We start from the raw sequence: 20,596 nt of genomic DNA, 5'->3' as shown, positions 1-20,596 counted from the left end.
ACATCCTTGATGTTGACTCATGATGTACGCACCGGACCTGTACGCACCCTTGATGTTGATTCATGATCTACACACTGGATCTTTTCACATCCTTGATGCTAACTCATGATTTACACACTGGATAATTTCACCCGTGGTTTCCATCGTCTTCATTCTCCACGTGACTAGATCATAATAAACAGATCATAATAAACAGTACGCAGCATCGCGAAACCAGCGTTTGTTATTACCTGTATCAGTGACTCTTGTCAAACACTTAACCACAACATTATTGAGAATATTGTACCACAGTGCCAGGCTGACCCCTCAAAGACAAGACGTGCACTCTAAACTCTCACTGTTGTTCACAGTGAGAGTCGCTGCTACACACACGCTGATAAACTGGATTTCTTACAGGGAGACTCAAATATCCTGATGGCATTCACAGCCAAGGAAGGATTGAGCCCTCTCTCTCTCTCTCTATAACAATACTGAGTACATCAGCATTGTGCTACTACTCTATTTTATATGATAATCACATTGTGTGAATCACCAGCTTGAATGTGGAAAGGAACAAGCAGGTAGAGGGAGAGAGAGAGAGAGAGAGAGAGAGAGAGAGAGAGAGAGAGAGAGAGAGAGAGAGAGAGAGAGAGAGAGAGAGACCGAGACTTTGACGAGATAGAGCAGGTGAGGAGAGTCAGTGTGGGCGAGGAGGTCCATTGTGGGTGAGGGTAAGAGGCAGTGTGGGAGAAGGAAGGACAGACAAGTCTCTGTGAAAGTTAGACATATGATAAGGAATTGGGAATCATTTAGACAAGGTGGGAAGGAATTACTGCATAAGATGCAATGTTGAATGTGTAGCATCGGGTCGATGGCAGCAGCAGGGGGACGGTCAGCAGCAGCAGGGGGACGGTCAGCAGCAGCAGGGGGACGTTCAGCAGCAGCAGGGGGACGTTCAGCAGCAGCAGGGGGACGTTCAGCAGCAGCAAAAATAATGACTGGGCGTACAATAAAAGGTGTAGAGGCCCGTGGAAAGAAGACAACTTACATAGGAAAACATAAGCAAAAATGGGACTCAAGTGTACATACAGGACGTAAAGCTGCCTGGACATATGTCAGCACATGGTGTAACACAGGATACATACACCCAGGGCCATTAATAATCCGAGTTGATTTAAAAAAACCTATGTTTAAGGTTTAAGTTTTATTCGAAAGGAAGCGCCAAACCCACTTGGTTTAATTATTTTAGGCACTCTGAGTGGTGACGCCAGGTGAGATGCTGCCATTGTGACTCCTTGTGTACTCGGTAGGCTTGAAACCTCACAAAGTATTTAGTCTGTAGACTTTAAACCAAACTAACCAACTGATCAATAGACTTTCAACCAAAAAACCATAAATATAGTGACTGAGTCATCTAATAAATATTAAACCTGAGATGATAAATTTGGTTATTACCTGACATAACACAGTGTTATGTAACAACACGTGGTGATAACACCACAGTGTTATGTAACAACACGTGGTGATAACATCACAGTGTTATGTAACAACACGTGGTGATAACACCACACAGTGTTATGTAACAACACGTGGTGATAACATCACAGTGTTATGTAACAACACGTGGTGATAACACCACACAGTGTTATGTAACAACACGTGGTAATAACATCACAGTGTTATGTAACAACACGTGGTGATAACACCACACAGTGTTATGTAACAACACGTAGTGATAACACCACACAGTGTTATGTAACAACACGTGGTAATAACATCACAGTGTTATGTAACAACACGTGGTGATAACACCACACAGTGTTATGTAACAACACGTGGTGATAACACCACACAGTGTTATGTAACAACACGTGGTGATAACACCACAGTGTTGTGTAACACCACAGTGTTGTGTAACAACACGTTGTGATAACACCACACAGTGTTATGTAACAACACGTGGTGATAACACCACACAGTGTTATGTAACAACACGTGGTGATAACATCACAGTGTTATGTAACAACACGTGGTGATAACACCACAGTGTTGTGTAACACCACAGTGTTGTGTAACAACACGTTGTGATCACACCACACAGTGTTATGTGACAACACGTGGTGATAACACCACACAGTGTTATGTAACAACACGTAGTGATAACACCACACAGTGTTATGTAACAACACGTGGTGATAACACCACACAGTGTTATGTAACAACACGTGGTGATAACACCACACAGTGTTATGTAACAACACGTGGTGATAACACCACAGTGTTGTGTAACACCACAGTGTTGTGTAACAACACGTTGTGATAACACCACACAGTGTTATGTAACAACACGTGGTGATAACACCACACAGTGTTATGTAACAACACGTGGTGATAACATCACAGTGTTATGTAACAACACGTGGTGATAACACCACAGTGTTGTGTAACACCACAGTGTTGTGTAACAACACGTTGTGATCACACCACACAGTGTTATGTGACAACACGTGGTGATAACACCACACAGTGTTATGTAACAACACGTAGTGATAACACCACACAGTGTTATGTAACAACACGTGGTGATAACACCACACAGTGTTATGTAACAACACGTGGTGATAACACCACACAGTGTTATGTAACAACACGTGGTGATAACACCACACAGTGTTATGTAACAACACGTGGTGATAACACCACACAGTGTTGTGTAACAACACGTGATGATAACACCACACAGTGTTATGTAACAACACGTGGTGATAACACCACAGTGTTGTGTAGCAACACGTAGTGATAACACCACACAGTGTTATGTAACAACACGTGGTGATAACACCACACAGTGTTATGTAACAACACGTGATGATAACACCACACAGTGTTATGTAACAACACGTGGTGATAACACCACAGTGTTGTGTAGCAACACGTAGTGATAACACCACACAGTGTTATGTAACAACACGTGATGATAACACCACACAGTGTTATGTAACAACACGTGGTGATAACACCACAGTGTTGTGTAGCAACACGTAGTGATAACACCACACAGTGTTATGTAACAACACGTGGTGATAACACCACACAGTATTATGTAACAACACGTGGTGATAACACCACACAGTGTTGTGTAACAACACGTGATGATAACACCACACAGTGTTGTGTAACAACACGTGATGATAACACCACACAGTGTTATGTAACAACACGTGGTGATAACACCACACAGTATTATGTAACAACACGTGGTGATAACACCACACAGTGTTGTGTAACAACACGTGATGATAACACCACACAGTGTTATGTAACAACACGTGGTGATAACACCACACAGTGTTATGTAACAACACGTGGTGATAACACCACACAGTGGAATGTAAGTCTTATTACAACATTAATTTGGATGAAGTACAGACAAGCTGACCACGTGTGTACACGTCATGTGTACCTGTGGTTATGACCTGACCACGTGTATAAGTGTAGTGAAGGCAGTAAGTCTGTAGATGGAAGTTCTTGGGATGGTTCACAGAAAGGTGTGAAAATAATGAATTCATAGAAGGTTCATTACCTATATGGTGTGGGGGAGAATTAGATGGTGAGTGGGTGGTGGAGTGGGCGGCACCTGGGCAGCATCATTACCCACGTGTCCAATCCAGGGGAAGACGAGGCCCCTCTCCAGGTAATCCCCCCATCATCCCTTCCCCCCTCAGCCCCTCTCCATGAGCCCCCTTCCTCGAAACCTCTCCCCCTCCCTCCTCTCCGTCACTCCCACTCCCTACATTCTCCTACCTGAACCTCATCTAACCCTTACCCCTTTCACTTTTACCTGGATTCCCCCACTTCCCCCCTTCCATCTCCTGGACCACCCCCTTCCTTACCCTCGTACATTCCTCACCCATGCGCACTCTCTCCCTCAACCTCGTACTCCTTGTAAACCCCATCCCTCCTAACCCCCCGAGTAATGGGGATGGGACGGAGCATCTAGAGATAGTGTTTTAAGACGGTAAAAATAGAGAAATAATATTAAGTATTCTGGGTGTCCACAAAGTCCTCCTCCGACTCAAAAATAAGTACAACAGTAATGTAACAGATATATATATATATATATATATATATATATATATATATATATATATATATATATATATATATATATATATATATATATATATATATATGTATGTATGTATATTGTAGACGGCCAGCGTGTTATTTATATATATTAGACCACTACTTGTTGGGGTTTGTGAAGGCTAATGTTTTAAAGGTCTCAGTAGCTGACATTCATTAAAATATTCATTTTTGGGAATATCTAATGGTATCGACGAAAGTCACAGACTATATATTAGGTCAATACCGGAGTATCGAGTGGGCGCTGGGGGAGTGTACATGTGTTATGGGACACTGACAGCTTCACATAATGAGGCTGCATATATTAGACAATGATGAAGCTGTGTAAAACACTATTAACTCAGGTATCATATATATAAAGCTGCATTTTCTGTTATCTTTTTGGTGTAAGGAAATAATTGAAATCGGAAAAGAAGTTTATGGTCAAACAGTTCTCTGGGAATGAAGGGAGAATTCTCATTATCATTGTATTGATGTAGCCTGCAGTCTACCTGCAGTTGCTTCGGGGGTCACCGCCCCCTCGGCCCGGTCCCACACAAGGCCTGGTTGCTGGATTGGTCGATCAAGCTGTTAGTGCCTGCCGCCCTCAGGTTGACGTATGCACCACAGCCCGGCTGATCAAAAACCGATTTAAGAAATTTGTTGAATTCTTTCTTGAAGGCAGCTAGGAATTAACTGGTAATCCCTTTTATGAATAATGGAAAGGGAGGGGGGTGCTGAAGAGTCGTGGTCCCTCTATACTTATTGAGTTCCCTCTGTACTCATCTCTCCTCTGTTTTTCATCGGAGGTATCTTGAATCTTCTGCCAAGCCTAGTTTGTTCATACGTAGTAATTTCGATGTGCAGGTTTGATACCAAATCCTCTAGTATCTTTCAGGTGCAAATTATGATGTATCTTTCTCGCCTACGTTTTAAGGAGTACACTTCTAGGGACTTCACTCAATCCCAGTAATTTAGGTGCTTGAGTTTATTCTCCTTTGAAGGGTCAAGCAAATCATTGCAATGCAGGAAAATCAAATTTAAAATAATAATAATAATAATAATAATAATAATAATAATAATAATAATAATAATAATAATAATAATATCATCATCACTGGACAATGATTAATCTGTTATTTTAAGTTATGTGTTTTGTAATCACAAACAGTGCATTGGGAAACAAGTGTGGTGTCGAGGGTGTTATCGAGGTGGGGCGGGTGGGCTGGGGGAGGGGGGCGGCCTATCAGCTGTGGGGCGGCACCCGCAGTGGGTGTGGGAGGGAGGAAAGGGGCGGAAATAAGTTGATAAAGAGCCACCTGATAGCTGACACAACGGTTCCTCGACACTGTCAGCCAGTGTGTCAGCCGCCCACACCAAGTGTTTTATCACCCTCCCACCCCTCCATCCCACCCATGGACAGCCCCCCACCCATTGCTGCCGCCCACACGAACGCCTGCCACCCACATGCCTATCCATCACCCATGCATCACCCACACCCGTGCATCACCCACACCCATGCATCACCCACAGACCCATCCCAGCCACTCCCACGGTCACTCCCGCTATCTTTGGTGTCCCGGGAAATGAACGGGAAGATGCTGAGGCAATGGCTACTTCATATTTTTTTTACCTCACAGTGACTTCATGGACCATATCCACAGAAATGTCCTTGGGAAGTGTAGAGCCTGGTGGGCCCAACAGACTAGCAGTAAGTTATCGATTGTGGCTAGTGCAAACATCTCACCCCTAATAACCTGTTATCAGGCTTTTCTGTCATATTTTAACAGTTTGTCCACAGCTTAAGCTTTCAGCTTTCATGTTTCTTGTTTTATAATTACTGAGGTAACTGTAGGGACCTCGGAGAACTTTCAGGGTAGTCTTCTGGCATTAATAATTCAACGGAGTTTTCAATTGACGCTGGTTGTTTTAACTTGGTATGACAGAATTTATTTGCGTTGAGTGTTTTATTACGGTTCTTAGCTTTTATTATTTGTTAATTTTTTCTTTGTTTTGTGTTGTGTTGTATATTATTGTTTATCAGTACGAGCACTGAGTGACCTACACAAAGTGCTCTGTGAATGTTACAACTACTGTTACTCCGGCCATAGAGATGCTCAGTCTTAAACTACAGTTCACACACACACACACACACACACACACACACACACACACACACACACACACACACACACACACACACACACACACACACACACCGTCAGTTTGGAATCCACACCTAGTCAAGCACGTCAAGAAATTAGAGAAAGTGCAAAGGTTTGCAACAAGACTAGTCCCAGAGCTACGGGGATTGTCCTACGAAGAAAGGTTGAGGGAAATCGGCCTGACGACACTGGAGGACAGGAGGGTCAGGGGAGACATGATAATGACATATAAAATACTGCGCGGAATAGACAAGGTGGACAAAGACGGGATGTTCCAGAGATGGGACACAGACACAAGAGGTCACAATTGGAAGTTGAAGACTCAGATGAATCAAAGGGATGTTAGGAAGTATTTCTTCAGTCATAGAGTAGTCAAGCCGTGGAATAGCCTAGAAAGTGACGTAGTGGAGGCGGGAACCATACATAGTTTTAAAGCGAGGTATGATAGAGCTCATGGGGCAGGGAGAGAGAGGACCTAGTAGCAATCAGTGAAGAGGCGGGGCCAGGAGCTGTGACTCGACCCCTGCAACCACAAATAGGTGAGTACACACACACACACACACACACACATACACACACACACACACACGAAGCAGAGAGAGGACGTAGTAGCGATCAGTGAAGAGGCGGTACCAGGAGCTGAGTCTCGATCCCTGCAACTACAATTAGGTGAGCACACACACACAGGTAATGCTGTTGCATAATCTAATGTTGCAACATACGAGACAGTCAGATTTGATTCAAGGAAGAGGATAGCGCCAATGCCTTGAATGAAAAGCCCTTACGCTTATTTTAATCAAGGGAAAACGCTAAACCTGTAGGGTTCATATAGAGCCTGGGGAATGAGACGCATTCAGGTTCGATCCATGGAAGGGGACGACAATTCCCAGTTCCTTGGAACAAGAGCCCAATCGAGGCACCTCCCGCTTGAGGTTTTATATATATATATATATATATATATATATATATATATATATATATATATATATATATATATATATATATATATATATATTTACTCGCCCACAAAAGGGTTCATATTTTTATTTCTTCTGGCTAAAAATATACCAAGAAAAAGCGCTAAAGCTGTATGGGTCACCCAGCTGGTGCGAGACACTGGGATAGTTTGACTTTATTCTCTTTCTTACTCCCTCAAGGGAGGTTCCTTGATGCTGGTGAGGGGCTCTTGATCTAGGGAATTGGATCTGTGCTCCAATTCCCGAAATCAAGCCTGATTTCCATCCCCCCCAACAGGAGCTGTATAATCCCTACGGGTTTAGCGCTCCCCAGGATATAAATTCCCCCTTACCCTATTAGTTTATCATGGAGAACTGTCGTAATTTAGAAAAAAATGCTCTCGTTCCTTTCTTAAATTTCATATCGTAGCATTGTAACTACCTGTTTCGGTTTCCGGGGGTTGAGCTACAGCTTTTGGTTCCGCCCCCTTTGTGAGTGCGCGCGCGCACTCGAGTGAATTGGTGAACCTGCGCCTTTGTATCAGCGTACGAACAGAACCTCTGCTCCTTGACGCCAAGCTGGCTGCTGAAGAACTAATAATCCGGAGAGACAGAGTGAGAGAGAGAGAGAGAGAGAGAGAGAGAGAGAGAGAGAGAGAGAGAGAGAGAGAGAGAGAGAGAGAGAGAGAGAGAGAGAGAGAGAGAGAGAGAGGGAGGGAGGGAGGTGGGGGGGGTGAAAGGACACACAGACAGGAGCCGTTCAACTACAGACCAGTTCCTTTTACAGCATACCTTGCAAGATAATGGAGAAACTTATTAGGGGAAGAGTGGTAGAGCACCTGGAGAAGCGGGTTCATAAATAATAACCAACACGGGTTAAGGAATGGTAAATCTTAGTCTTACTAACTTGTCAAGGTTGTGTGACGAAGTAACAGATGTGCGACGAGAGAGATAGAAAGTTGGGTAAAATTAATTTTCTTAGACTATAAGAAGGCATTTGATACTGTACCCCACATGCGAATGGGGCAAAAATTTAAGCTGGCAGGAATAGCTGGGCACGTACTCTGGTGGATTAAGGAGTATCATAGTGAAAGGAAACAAAGAGTGATTTTTCTGAGTCAGAATGGGGAACAGTAACTAGCGGTGTACCACAAGATCCGTATTAGGGCCAGTGCTGTTTCTGTGAACGACATACCAAAATAGAGCTAAGTCAGATATATGTATCTGCAATCGCTGATGATTTTCAACAGAGGAGAATGCAGACAAGGACTGGGAAACGCTGCAAAAAGATCTATACAAAATGAAGGGTTGGTCAGATAAGTCTCAGGGTGGTCAAGAAGTGGAATGACCTTGCTAAAGAAGTGGAGGTAGACTCCATACATAGCTTTAAGAATAGGTATGATAGGACCCATGAGGCTAGGAGTGAACCTGGAAAGCGGCAGATTGAGAGGCGGGATCAAGAGCTGTAAATCGACCCCTGCAATCACATATAGGTGAGTACACACGTACCCCTCCCCCCGTGAAGGGAATGTGGGTGATGAGGGGTTGTGGGTGGGGTTGAAGGCTGGTGGAGGGGTTGTGGGTGGTGTTCAAGGCTGGTGGAGGGGTTGTGGGTGGTGTTCAAGGCTGGTGGATAAGATTTCGTTCGGATTTTTAACCCCGGAGGGTTAGCCACCCAGGATAACCCAAGAAAGTCAGTGCGACATCGAGGACTGTCTAACTTATTTCCATTGGGGTCCTCAATCTTGTCCCCCAGGATGCGACCCACACCAGTCGACTAACACCCAGGTACCTATTTGCTGCTAGGTGAACAGGACAACAGGTGTAAGGAAACGTGTCGAAATGTTTCCACCCGCCGGGAATCGAACCCGGGCCCTCCGTGTGTGAAGCGGAAGCTTTAGCCACCAGGCCACCGGCCACCGAGGGGTTGTGGGTGGTGTTGAAGGCTGGTGGAGGGGTTGTGGGTGGTGCTGAAGGCTGGTGGAGAGGTTGTGGGTGGTGTTGAAGGCTGGTGGAGGGGTTGTGGGTGGTGTTGAAGGCTGGTGGAGAGGTTGTGGGTGGTGTTGAAGGCTGGTGGAGAGGTTGTGGGTGGTGTTGAAGGCTGGGGGAGGGGTTGTGGGTGGTGTTGAAGGCTGGTGGAGGGGTTGTGGGTGGTGTTGAAGGCTGGGGGAAGGGTTGTGGGTGGTGTTGAAGGCTGGTGGAGGGGTTGTGCGTAGTGTTGAAGGCTGGTGGAGGGGTTACGGTTGGTGCTGAAGGCTGGTGGAGGGGTTGTGGGTGGTGTTGAAGGCTGGTGGAGGGGTTACGGGTGGTGTTGAAGGCTGGTGGAAGGGTTGTAGGTGGTGTTGAAGGCTGGTGGAGGGGTTACGGGTGGTGTTGAAGGCTGGTGGAGGGGTTGTGGGTGGTGTTGAAGGCTGGTGGAGGGGTTACGGGTGGTGTTGAAGGCTGGTGGAGGGGTTGTGGGTAGTGTTGAAGGCTGGTGGAGGGGTTGTGGGTAGTGTTGAAGGCTGGTGGAGGGGTTATGGGTGGTGTTGAAGGCTGGTGGAGGGGTTACGGGTGGTGTTGAAGGCTGGTGGAGGGGTTGTGGGTAGTGTTGAAGGCTGGTGGAGGGGTTGTGGGTGGTGTTGAAGGCTGGTGGAGGGATTACGGGTGGTGTTGAAGGCTGGTGGAGGCTGGTGGAGGGATTACGGGTGGTGTTGAAGGCTGGTGGAGGCTGGTGGAGGGGTTACGGGTGGTGTTGAAGGCTGGTGGAGGGGTTGTGGGTGGTGTTGAAGGCTGGTGGAGGGGTTGTGGGTGGTGTTGAAGGCTGGTGGAGGGGTTGTGGGTAGTGTTGAAGGCTGGTGGAGGGGTTGTGGGTGGTGTTGAAGGCTGGTGGAGGGGTTGTGGGTGGTGTTGAAGGCTGGTGGAGGAGTTGTGGGTAGTGTTGAAGGCTGGTGGAGGGGTTGTGGGTGGTGTTGAAGGCTGGTGGAGGGGTTGTGGGTGGTGTTGAAGGCTGGTGGAGGGGTTTCGGGTGGTGTTGAAGGCTGGTGGAGGGGTTACGGGTGGTGTTGGAGGCTGGTGGAGGGGTTGTGGGTGGTGTTGAAGGCTGGTGGAGGGGTTATGGGTGGTGTTGAAGGCTGGTGGAGGGGTTGTGGGTGGTGTTGAAGGCTGGTGGAGGGGTTGTGGGTGGTGTTGAAGGCTGGTGGAGGGGTTGTGGGTGGTGTTGAAGGCTGGTGGAGGGGTTGTGGGTGGTGTTGAAGGCTGGTGGAGGGGTTGTGGGTGGTGTTGAAGGCTGGGGGAGGGGTTGTGGGTGGTGTTGAAGGCTGGGGGAGGGGTTGTGGGTGGTGTTGAAGGCTGGTGGAGGGGTTGTGGGTGGTGTTGAAGGCTGGTGGAGGGGTTGTGGGTGGTGTTGAAGGCTGGTGGAGGGGTTGTGGGTGGTGTTGAAGGCTGGTGGAGGGGTTGTGGGTGGTGCTGAAGGCTGGTGGAGAGGTTGTGGGTGGTGTTGAAGGCTGGTGGAGAGGTTGCGGGTGGTGTTGAAGGCTGGTGGAGGGGTTACGGGTGGTGTTGAAGGCTGGTGGAGGGGTTGTGGGTGGTGTTGAAGGCTGGGGGAAGGGTTGTGGGTGGTGTTGAAGGCTGGTGGAGGAGTTGTGGGTGGTGTTGAAGGCTGGTGGAGGGGTTACAGGTGGTGTTGAAGGCTGGGGGAGGGGTTGTGGGTGGTGTTGAAGGCTGGTGGAGGGGTTGTGGGTAGTGTTGAAGGCTGGTGGAGGGGTTACGGTTGGTGTTGAAGGCTGGTGGAGGGGTTGTGGGTGGTGTTGAAGGCTGGTGGAGGGGTTGTGGGTGGTGTTGAAGGCTGGTGGAGGGGTTACGGGTGGTGTTGAAGGCTGGTGGAGGGGTTGTGGGTGGTGTTGAAGGCTGGTGGAGGGGTTTCGGGTGGTGTTGAAGGCTGGTGGAGGGGTTACGGGTGGTGTTGGAGGCTGGTGGAGGGGTTGTGGGTGGTGTTGAAGGCTGGTGGAGGGGTTATGGGTGGTGTTGAAGGCTGGTGGAGGGGTTGTGGGTGGTGTTGAAGGCTGGTGGAGGGGTTGTGGGTGGTGTTGAAGGCTGGTGGAGGGGTTGTGGGTGGTGTTGAAGGCTGGTGGAGGGGTTGTGGGTGGTGTTGAAGGCTGGTGGAGGGGTTGTGGGTGGTGTTGAAGGCTGGGGGAGGGGTTGTGGGTGGTGTTGAAGGCTGGGGAGGGGTTGTGGGTGGTGTTGAAGGCTGGTGGAGGGGTTGTGGGTGGTGTTGAAGGCTGGTGGAGGGGTTGTGGGTGGTGTTGAAGGCTGGTGGAGGGGTTGTGGGTGGTGTTGAAGGCTGGTGGAGGGGTTGTGGGTGGTGCTGAAGGCTGGTGGAGAGGTTGTGGGTGGTGTTGAAGGCTGGTGGAGAGGTTGTGGGTGGTGTTGAAGGCTGGTGGAGGGGTTACGGGTGGTGTTGAAGGCTGGTGGAGGGGTTGTGGGTGGTGTTGAAGGCTGGGGGAAGGGTTGTGGGTGGTGTTGAAGGCTGGTGGAGGAGTTGTGGGTGGTGTTGAAGGCTGGTGGAGGGGTTACGGGTGGTGTTGAAGGCTGGGGGAGGGGTTGTGGGTGGTGTTGAAGGCTGGTGGAGGGGTTGTGGGTAGTGTTGAAGGCTGGTGGAGGGGTTACGGTTGGTGCTGAAGGCTGGTGGAGGGGTTGTGGGTGGTGTTGAAGGCTGGTGGAGGGGTTGTGGGTGGTGTTGAAGGCTGGTGGAGGGGTTACGGGTGGTGTTGAAGGCTGGTGGAGGGGTTTCGGGTGGTGTTGAAGGCTGGTGGAGGGGTTTCGGGTGGTGTTGGAGGCTGGTGGAGGGGTTGTGGGTGGTGTTGAAGGCTGGTGGAGGGGTTATGGGTGGTGTTGAAGGCTGGTGGAGGGGTTGTGGGTGGTGTTGAAGGCTGGTGGAGGGGTTGTGGGTGGTGTTGAAGGCTGGTGGAGGGGTTGTGGGTGGTGTTGAAGGCTGGTGGAGGGGTTGTGGGTGGTGTTGAAGGCTGGTGGAGGGGTTGTGGGTGGTGTTGAAGGCTGGGGGAGGGGTTGTGGGTGGTGTTGAAGGCTGGGGGAGGGGTTGTGGGTGGTGTTGAAGGCTGGTGGAGGGGTTGTGGGTGGTGTTGAAGGCTGGTGGAGGGGTTGTGGGTGGTGTTGAAGGCTGGTGGAGGGGTTGTGGGTGGTGTTGAAGGCTGGTGGAGGGGTTGTGGGTGGTGTTGAAGGCTGGTGGAGGGGTTGTGGGTGGTGTTGAAGGCTGGTAGAAATGTGTAATTTCCAAGTAGAGAAACAAGATGGCCAGCACCGGATGTTAGATAGTCTCTTCCTGTGTCCAAGTTAAACTCTGGTCTACACCCTAGCCCAATAGTACTCTCCTCCCTACAGTACTTTTTTCTCCTCAAAGTAGTACAGTAGTATTTATGAAAAAGCTTTGACCCCCTTAGTCACCACAGAGCATTATACTGCCCCACAGAAAACTATCTCACATTTCTTACAGAAGAGGGTAATTCCATAAGGACTGAAAATAAGGTGTATAGAAAAGATCTAATGCATGTATGTCTGTCTTGGAGACCGACTTCTGCAGACACTGAATGAAGTCTCTAAGGATGAAATGTACAGATCCTTTCCACTCAGTTCTTCATTTACCATCTTTACGAATTTATGTCTTCAACAAGGAAACAATGTTTACGAGTCAGACACACGTGCAACAACAGTTGGGTTCCTCCACTGTCAAAATCTTCTGCCTGCTTACCAGGCTTCTTTGGTCAAATACAGAGGTGACTTCAGTATTGGACAATTATTAATCAGAATCAAAACTAAGCACTAAACCCACAAGGGGCATACAGCGCTGCAGGGTACAGAGTGCCGTGTAATACACTTGATCTGAAACTAGCAAGGGTGCAGAGTATAACAGAGGTAGAGTTGGTAAGGGAAGTGAGGAGCACTAAAGGAAGTACAATCAAAGGTTGTGTAATAAATCTGATGCTGACAAAAAGTCAAAGAGGAAGTACAGGCAGTGATTCTGAGTGAAGAAGCTTGCTTACCAGGGAAACATTTATACATGTACAGTGAAGATGCCTAACTGTTGCATGTTTTTTACTCGTCTACTTGTCGGAATTGTATACCACTGATATAATGATACTTGTCTGATCACAGCAACCCCACAGTATCTCGGTACAGACAATATCTACAACTTCATTGTTCAGTTACTAGTTACGAATGAGAAGAGTCGGAGTTGAGGACCTACTTAGCATGGGCCAGAAGGCCTGCTGCAGTACTTCTCAATTCTTATGCTCTTGCTTCTACTAATGGAACCTGCCTTCTGTGATGTCATTTCCAACTACACATCTCACTTCTGACTCTAGTATAAAAGGCTTGCCTAACAGGAAAGCCCTTCTCTCTTCATTTATTAAATAATTTCTAGCAACTCTTTACCTTTCATGAGACAATTTGCAAGTGTCTGTTTTCCTTTATTTGATACAAGTCTCTCACTTGTCACATTTTTACATTTTCAGTTATTAGTATGGATGTCATTAAAATATTTTAAACCATTATTCTCATAGTTAGGTACCCTAACTCTGGCACATCTCTCAAAACATTTTGCAATCTGTGTATACTGCCTCAGGATTATATTAAGTCTTTGTTTCTCCATCTCTAAATAAGCATAAAAAAAACATATTAAACATACAAGTTTCATTTGTGGTGGATATAGATTTAATTATTGAAATAACTGATGTTCAGTCCAGAGTAGCCTGCTGCATTTCATGTTTATGCACTTTAATGTATCCCCTTTATAATTCTGGCAAGTTTATTTACCAAATTTTTTTTATATAAATAATTTACCTTTAGTATAATACATGATCTAAGTATTGTTCATGACAGTAACTGTGTTAATTAGACTTTCTTTATTACAGACAATGCAGCAGTAAGGATGCGGACAGATGATGTGATGAACCAGGCAGCGGCAGCAACCGCAGGTATAGGCACGAGCCTTCTTGCTCTTGGGGGTGCCATATCTGCTGCTAATGCTAAAGGGTCAACTCTGACAGCTGTCTCGCCTGTCCTAGCCTTTGACCTTACAGCATATACTCAATTACTGCAACAAGTGGCTTCCAAAATGTATACATATGACCCAGCATCAGTGGCAGCTTTAGCAGCCCTCAGCCCAGCTTCCCACCTGCCACTGGCTCTTACTGCACCCCATGCCCTTTCTCTCACTGCCAGGAAGGTAACCAATGCTGATAAGACCACCATGACATCTGTTTGCTCATTACCAGATAATGACATCAAGAGGATCTGGCACCCCAGTGAAAAATCTGATATAAAAATTAAAGAAGAAGACGGTGAAGCTGCTCTTGATCTAACTACTCAAGGCTTAAAGTCACTGTATTCATCTTACCGACGGGCAACACTTGACGATATCAAGCCAAAAGTAGTTGAAGATATCTGGATTGAGAATGATTTGAGACTATCTTGGACAGATTCTCGAGTAGCTGCCTACAATCCAGCCCAGAAACTCTTCATGTGTGTGGACTGCGAGTGTGTGGGTTTTTTGTCACGTGTGGCAGAGCACTGGCTTGGAGCTCATGCCAATTTAAGAGTATTCGCCTGTCCTAGGTGCCCTTACACATCAGCCTGGTCCCGTTGTGTCAAAATGCACTTAACTAGACAACACAACGAACAGTTTGCTGACACCAATATGTGGAAGGAAAATTCAACTCTGATGGAAGTGACACGCCTCATGCAAGAATTACGGAATAAAGTGGAAAATAGGATTGACTCGAGTAATACACTAGCAGACAAACGTTTTTATTGTCCTCATTGTCCTTATGCTACTGATCGCCGTGATCTCTACACAAGACATGAGAACATCCACAAGGATGACAAACCCTTCCATTGCTATCTTTGCTTCAAACAGTTCAATAGAGCAGATCATGTGAAAAAACATTTTGTCCGAATGCATCCTGAAACAGAATACGATATATCTAAAATACGCAAACAACAAGGTAGTGGACGTGGAGGTGGTCAATCTCCACCACCACCACCGCCACCACCACCTATTGCACCATTACCTCTTGATATTCCACCACCACGTGTGGTGACACCTGTTGTCTCACCGCCTGTTGTGACCCCTCCAGTACTGTCCCCACCCACTGCTCCTCCTGAAGTATCTGTAGCAGATTTGGCTCCTTTAAGTGCTCCCTCTACTCCTGGGGAGTGCAGTCCAGCATCTCCTGAAGCTGTTTTAAGTGTGGGCACAGGAATGAGCATGATATCAAATGTGGAAAGTCCAGAACCTGGACGCAGTCGAAGACGAGGGGAACGAGCATACACATGTCCATACTGCCACTGGTCTGGTAGTGATAACTGGTGTCTCAAACGGCACATGAACACTCATATAAAGCCATTTGCTTGTGTCATGTGTGATTATAAAGCTGCACGAGCTGAACGTCTATCAACTCATGTGTGGAAGGTTCATAATAAGAGGATATGCAACAAGTGCAACTACCTGGCTGAAACTCAGGAGCGCCTACTGGAGCACACACGTGAGGAACAGTGAGTATTAACTGAAGCTTTCCTTATGACAAAACATTCTTTCTGAATTAATAATTTCCAAATCTTTGATATAAATAATTACAGTCATTTGAACAAATATTATTTTGGCTTTGCTTACTATTAGTGTACCATATAAGTAGCATAGCCATGTGATCATTTCAAGTATAAAACATGTATATAGCACTGTATGTATTAACTTTCAGTATAATGTTCTTCCTCAGCCACAACAACCCTTATTCAAGAAGATACATCTGTTCATCTTGTGGCCTCACCTTTGACACTCGTCCAGCTTTGGAGACCCACCAGCATCTCAGTCATCCTCACCTTACAAGCCCCACCAACACTGCTCCTCTACCAGCAGTGCAAGACGTTCCACATGATCTGTCAATAAGAAGTGAAGTGAATTCCAGTGCTAATCCAGTCTCATATCCCTTTGTATGTCCTGTGGAAGGCTGCGGCCACACTGTGAGCAGTGGTGGAGCGCTTGCAGAGCATGTACGTACTGAACATGGAGGTGCCAGTGGATCGTGTTGTCCTCACTGTGGTTACCAATTGACCCATGATGAGCTATCAAGGGACCACTGGCTAACTCATCACAATGAAGTTTGTGCAGCATGTGTCCATGTTTTTACTGCTGTATATGGACCTCAATTATGGAAGAAAGTACATGTCCGCCCTGCCTCACTTGAAAGTTCCTTAGATGCTATTGTCACAGGCCTCAATCGTAAACGTACTGCTACTGATGTTTTACCTACTATGCCATCAGTGATAACTCCTCTTGCACTAGTAGTAACATCTTCAGTACCACAAAGAGATTCCCCTTCTCCAGAGTCTGACCAGCAAGATACAGACAGTGAACGATTTAACAAACGATCAAGGAAGCAAAGTTGTCCAAAGAAAGTTATTACAGTATCAGAGTCAGGCTCAAACACTGGATCTTCCTCAAATTCAGCTCGCAGGCGTAGCTCACTGAGGATACGACATAAGGCAATGCTCAATCGTCCAGGGTTTTTGAGTCGTCAGTGTCACAGATGCTCTCGCCGTCCAGTTTTTGGCTCTCGTGCTCGCCTACAATTACATGTGAAGTGGAGTCACGGCCGACACAGTGCTAGCCGTCAGTGCCAGCCACACAGGGACCACTCTTTGCCTGCTCCCACTCCAGTCCATTAGTGAAAAATTTCCTCATTAAGTAAATACAACGGGTAACCAACAATGCTGTTTTTTTTTTTTTTTTTTTTTTTTTACTTTTGGTAGCATTGCTATTAATGTCTGTATAGACAATTTTTTAAATTAAGTATATAAAATGCCACTTATCTGCAGATCTGTGCAGAGAAACATGAGTCTGCTGTAATTTTGATTAAATGTACCAGAACTCTATGCTTAGTTATCACAGTGTAGTACATAGTGATCAATTCTGTATGTGTTCTGGAAAGTTACAGTGACTCATACCTGAATAAGATAATTTCATATATCCCTCTGATTCCTATCCAAGTGGTTGTATTAAATCTTACCTCTGTCCCTCCATTTATAATTCCATTTTCTTGGCCCAAAGGCATTTCCACCAAGCATGCCCCAGAGTCACTGGTATGGAGCTTTTAAGTACAGTTACCTCGGCTTCATTTTTTACAAATAAAATATAACATATTTGTGGATGAAGTAACTAATGTTGAAGTGCATGGGGGCAATGACTAAAGCTCACTTTAACTGGTAATATACTGTATAATAAATGTATGAATGTTTTGAGTGTGCTAGGGGAATGTCCACGGGTTGGATTGGTCGGAAATTTTATAACTGGATGTACATGAAATATTTGTAAATGTTTCATGTGTGACTGTGTGAATCTTAAGATCTGGTTGTGAAATAATGAAGTAACTCTCCCAAAGGTTGTGAAAATTATTAACTACCCTAAGTTAAAATTCTTTTGGGTTGTTAGACACTCCCAGTTGTTTTATGGTATCCCTGGTATCACACATATTAGACCTTGTTCAAATTAAAGCTTGGTTCTAGTAATAAAATTGCTAGCATATTATACTTATTTAATAATAAGTAACAATTTTAGAATTCACATTTTAAATATAAATAGTAGTCTGTGCAAAGTTATAAAAGAATACATATAATTATAACTTTGAATTGCTCTAATTTTTACCAAGAGTTGAGATCAGGGCATCCTGCGGGAGGTGGGTGAGGGAGAGAGAGAAAGTTCTCATTGTTGGACTTAGAACTTCAAGTCATGTTCAAAAGTCCATTTCAAACCAAAGATTTTGTTGATTTATTCTAGAACTGTGACTCTGTTGTGCATTGTTATGTTGCACCTTAATGGATTTCTGTGATTATTGTTACGAATGGAATGTCTACTGATTTCACCTTGTCTTGTAGGCCAAGTTCGCTGATGGTCTTTGTCTACTGAGCGTACTTAACCTGCCATCTGCCCATTGTTTCTTGCATTGTTATGCCAAGAAACTTGTGCTTTTTTTATTTAGATTTTTTTGTTAAACAGTTGTAGACTTGGCCTTCTAGTCAGACTGTTGCCAAAGTATAAATATTTAATAATCCAATGAGCTATGGTATGCCCAGCCACAATGTAATAAATACTGACCAAATGTCTTTGGTGCTAACAAGCATTTTTGTTCATAGTAATTTATTTAATACAACCTGCATCCTTTGATTTATATTGTACAAGATCTCCAATGACGATAAATATTTACATTCTTATTAAATATTCTTTCAAGCAAAATGTACCATATTTCTCTATGACAAAATCTTAAATCAAAATGTTTCAGTCGGACCAGCATATCGGGTTTCAAGTAACTCAGTGAGAAAAAAATGTGCTCAAACCAACAGGTATCGTGCCTAAAGCAGTTTTGTTATCAGCCTTGTAAATAACATTTTATGATTGTACACATAATAATTCTTCCCAAACACAGCTCAGGACTGTAGTTGTGAATGATTTTTTATTACCTAAGCAATGCCAACTACATAAGAGGATGATGCCTGCAGTAGTAGATGGTATGGCAATATCTGTGGTAACTGAAAAGACTCACGAGCACTAACTGGAAACTTTATTTATATGACATTTTGCCTGTACAGCTGGCTTTTTCAAGTCATAGATTGTACCTGGTGGTAGCACATATAGGCAGGAGAGATCATTAGTATTAACAAATATTAGAGCACTGCATTAGGCCTACTTGCCCATATTAAACAGGTATACCTGGAAGGAGGTTTTGGGGGGTCAATGCCCCCATGCCCCAGTCTATGACCAGGCCTCAGGTCCTTAGTCTTCCTGGCACATTGAGTAACAATTAATGCTGGTAGTAGTAGTGGTTAATAGCTACCAACTACTACTAAAAGTAATATCATTATTCAACATGCTAGAAACTTGGGGCCTTATAAGTGTGGGACAGTATGCTACAACAGTGCTTCTCTAATATTTTCTTGTTAACATCTAAGTTCCTCTCTCTCACCACCAGGAATTGTTTATCAGACTTTACATTCTGCCTAGCAGCAGGCTTTTCATCTAATAGTATCTAGTTACTGACTGTCTTTATCAGTTACAAAGATGAAGCTTGAATTTATTTTTCAAAAGCTCAATACAATTCAAAATTTACTCATTTAAGAGAAATAATTAGTATGAAGCATCCTCTTTTGTCATGCTGGGGATATTAGCATATTGAAGAGTTTTCATTATGAAGACAAATCTCAGTGATGCAGAAATGGTACCTGGAGTCACCTTGTAGCCTATACTGTATAGTGAGGTGGGCTAAATTCACATAGGAATAATGTACAAAATCATCTTCAGTTATTTAATATGCTCATGAATTTAAAAAACAACTATAAAGTTATTGATGTTTTTAGGACTGGTAATTATTCTATAAGCTAAGAATGCAAAGCAACTATTTTGTGTATTTGATCTCATGTGAATTTAACTCACACAGCAGGGTATTCTGATAACTTATACGACTTAACGCTCACACTCATGCGGGATGTAACATCGAAGATTCAACTATAATCCTGTACTGAAGTAGTCATAATCTATAACCCATTTTATAAGAAGTCATGATTCCCCCTTCCATTATTTATAGTTGTATAAAGTAAAATTAGTGAATGACAAGTGCCATGTAGGCACAGTATGTCAATCTTATGAGAAAAAGTTGCTCCACTTTACAATATGCACATTTTTTGTGAGTTTAATTTGGTATAAAAAAATATTTTAGTCTTATGATACAAGATGTTAACCATATTTATAGGACAAAATATTGTAAAACGAAAATAGCAAAATCTTATTTTAATTACATACATACTTAAATTTGCAAAAGATGTGCATAATCTAAGTAACTGGAAGTACAACAAGGATTTTTATAATTTCCATCTTTACTTGGGTGACCCCTAAATTCAACCGGGCCATTCCTAGAGTTATTCTCGAGAAATCCTTTGGTTCTATAAATATTATTCCTCTGTTATAAAAAGCTTTATCTGGTATAATGAAAAGGTAACCTTTTTTTATCTACTTGTTTATGCAAAATCTGAAATACACAATAACTAGTATTTTTGTGAGTAAATTTCCAGGGAATGCAGGTATGTCACAGCATATCACAAATACTATACTACCTGTATTAACCTAACCATACTAGATAAAGCTTGAAAGTACATTTCCTTGTAACCTATTTCTGTGTTAACAAGTTTACACCAACCATTCCCTTAATGCCTTGGATTACCTCTTACTATTATGTACTTTTTCATACCAATAAAAAATTATATAAAATCTTTTTCATTCCTATTTATTAAACAAAGGAAGAACTAAGAGGCTCTGTAGTAATATCATCT

The 20,596-nt window shown here is 44.5% G+C and overlaps 1 protein-coding gene across 1 annotated transcript in view; it reads left to right on the top strand.

The window, feature by feature from the left end:
- Positions 1–20,538, top strand: part of chn (zinc finger transcriptional factor charlatan) — a 26,572-nt gene extending 6,034 nt beyond the window's left edge. The window contains exons 2-3 of the mRNA XM_053783907.2: positions 14,134–15,775; positions 15,997–20,538. Coding sequence (XP_053639882.1) covers positions 14,151–15,775; positions 15,997–16,945 — 2,574 coding nt within the window. The 5' untranslated portion in view covers positions 14,134–14,150 and the 3' untranslated portion in view covers positions 16,946–20,538. The remainder of the gene's footprint in view (positions 1–14,133; positions 15,776–15,996) is intronic.
- The last annotated feature ends 58 nt before the right edge of the window (positions 20,539–20,596 follow it).

The sequence above is a fragment of the Cherax quadricarinatus genome, chromosome 33 (assembly GCF_038502225.1).
Source record: "Cherax quadricarinatus isolate ZL_2023a chromosome 33, ASM3850222v1, whole genome shotgun sequence".
NCBI lineage: Eukaryota > Metazoa > Arthropoda > Malacostraca > Decapoda > Parastacidae > Cherax > Cherax quadricarinatus.
Note: the sequence above shows the minus strand (reverse complement) of the source record. Positions and strands in the feature narration are given on the sequence as shown.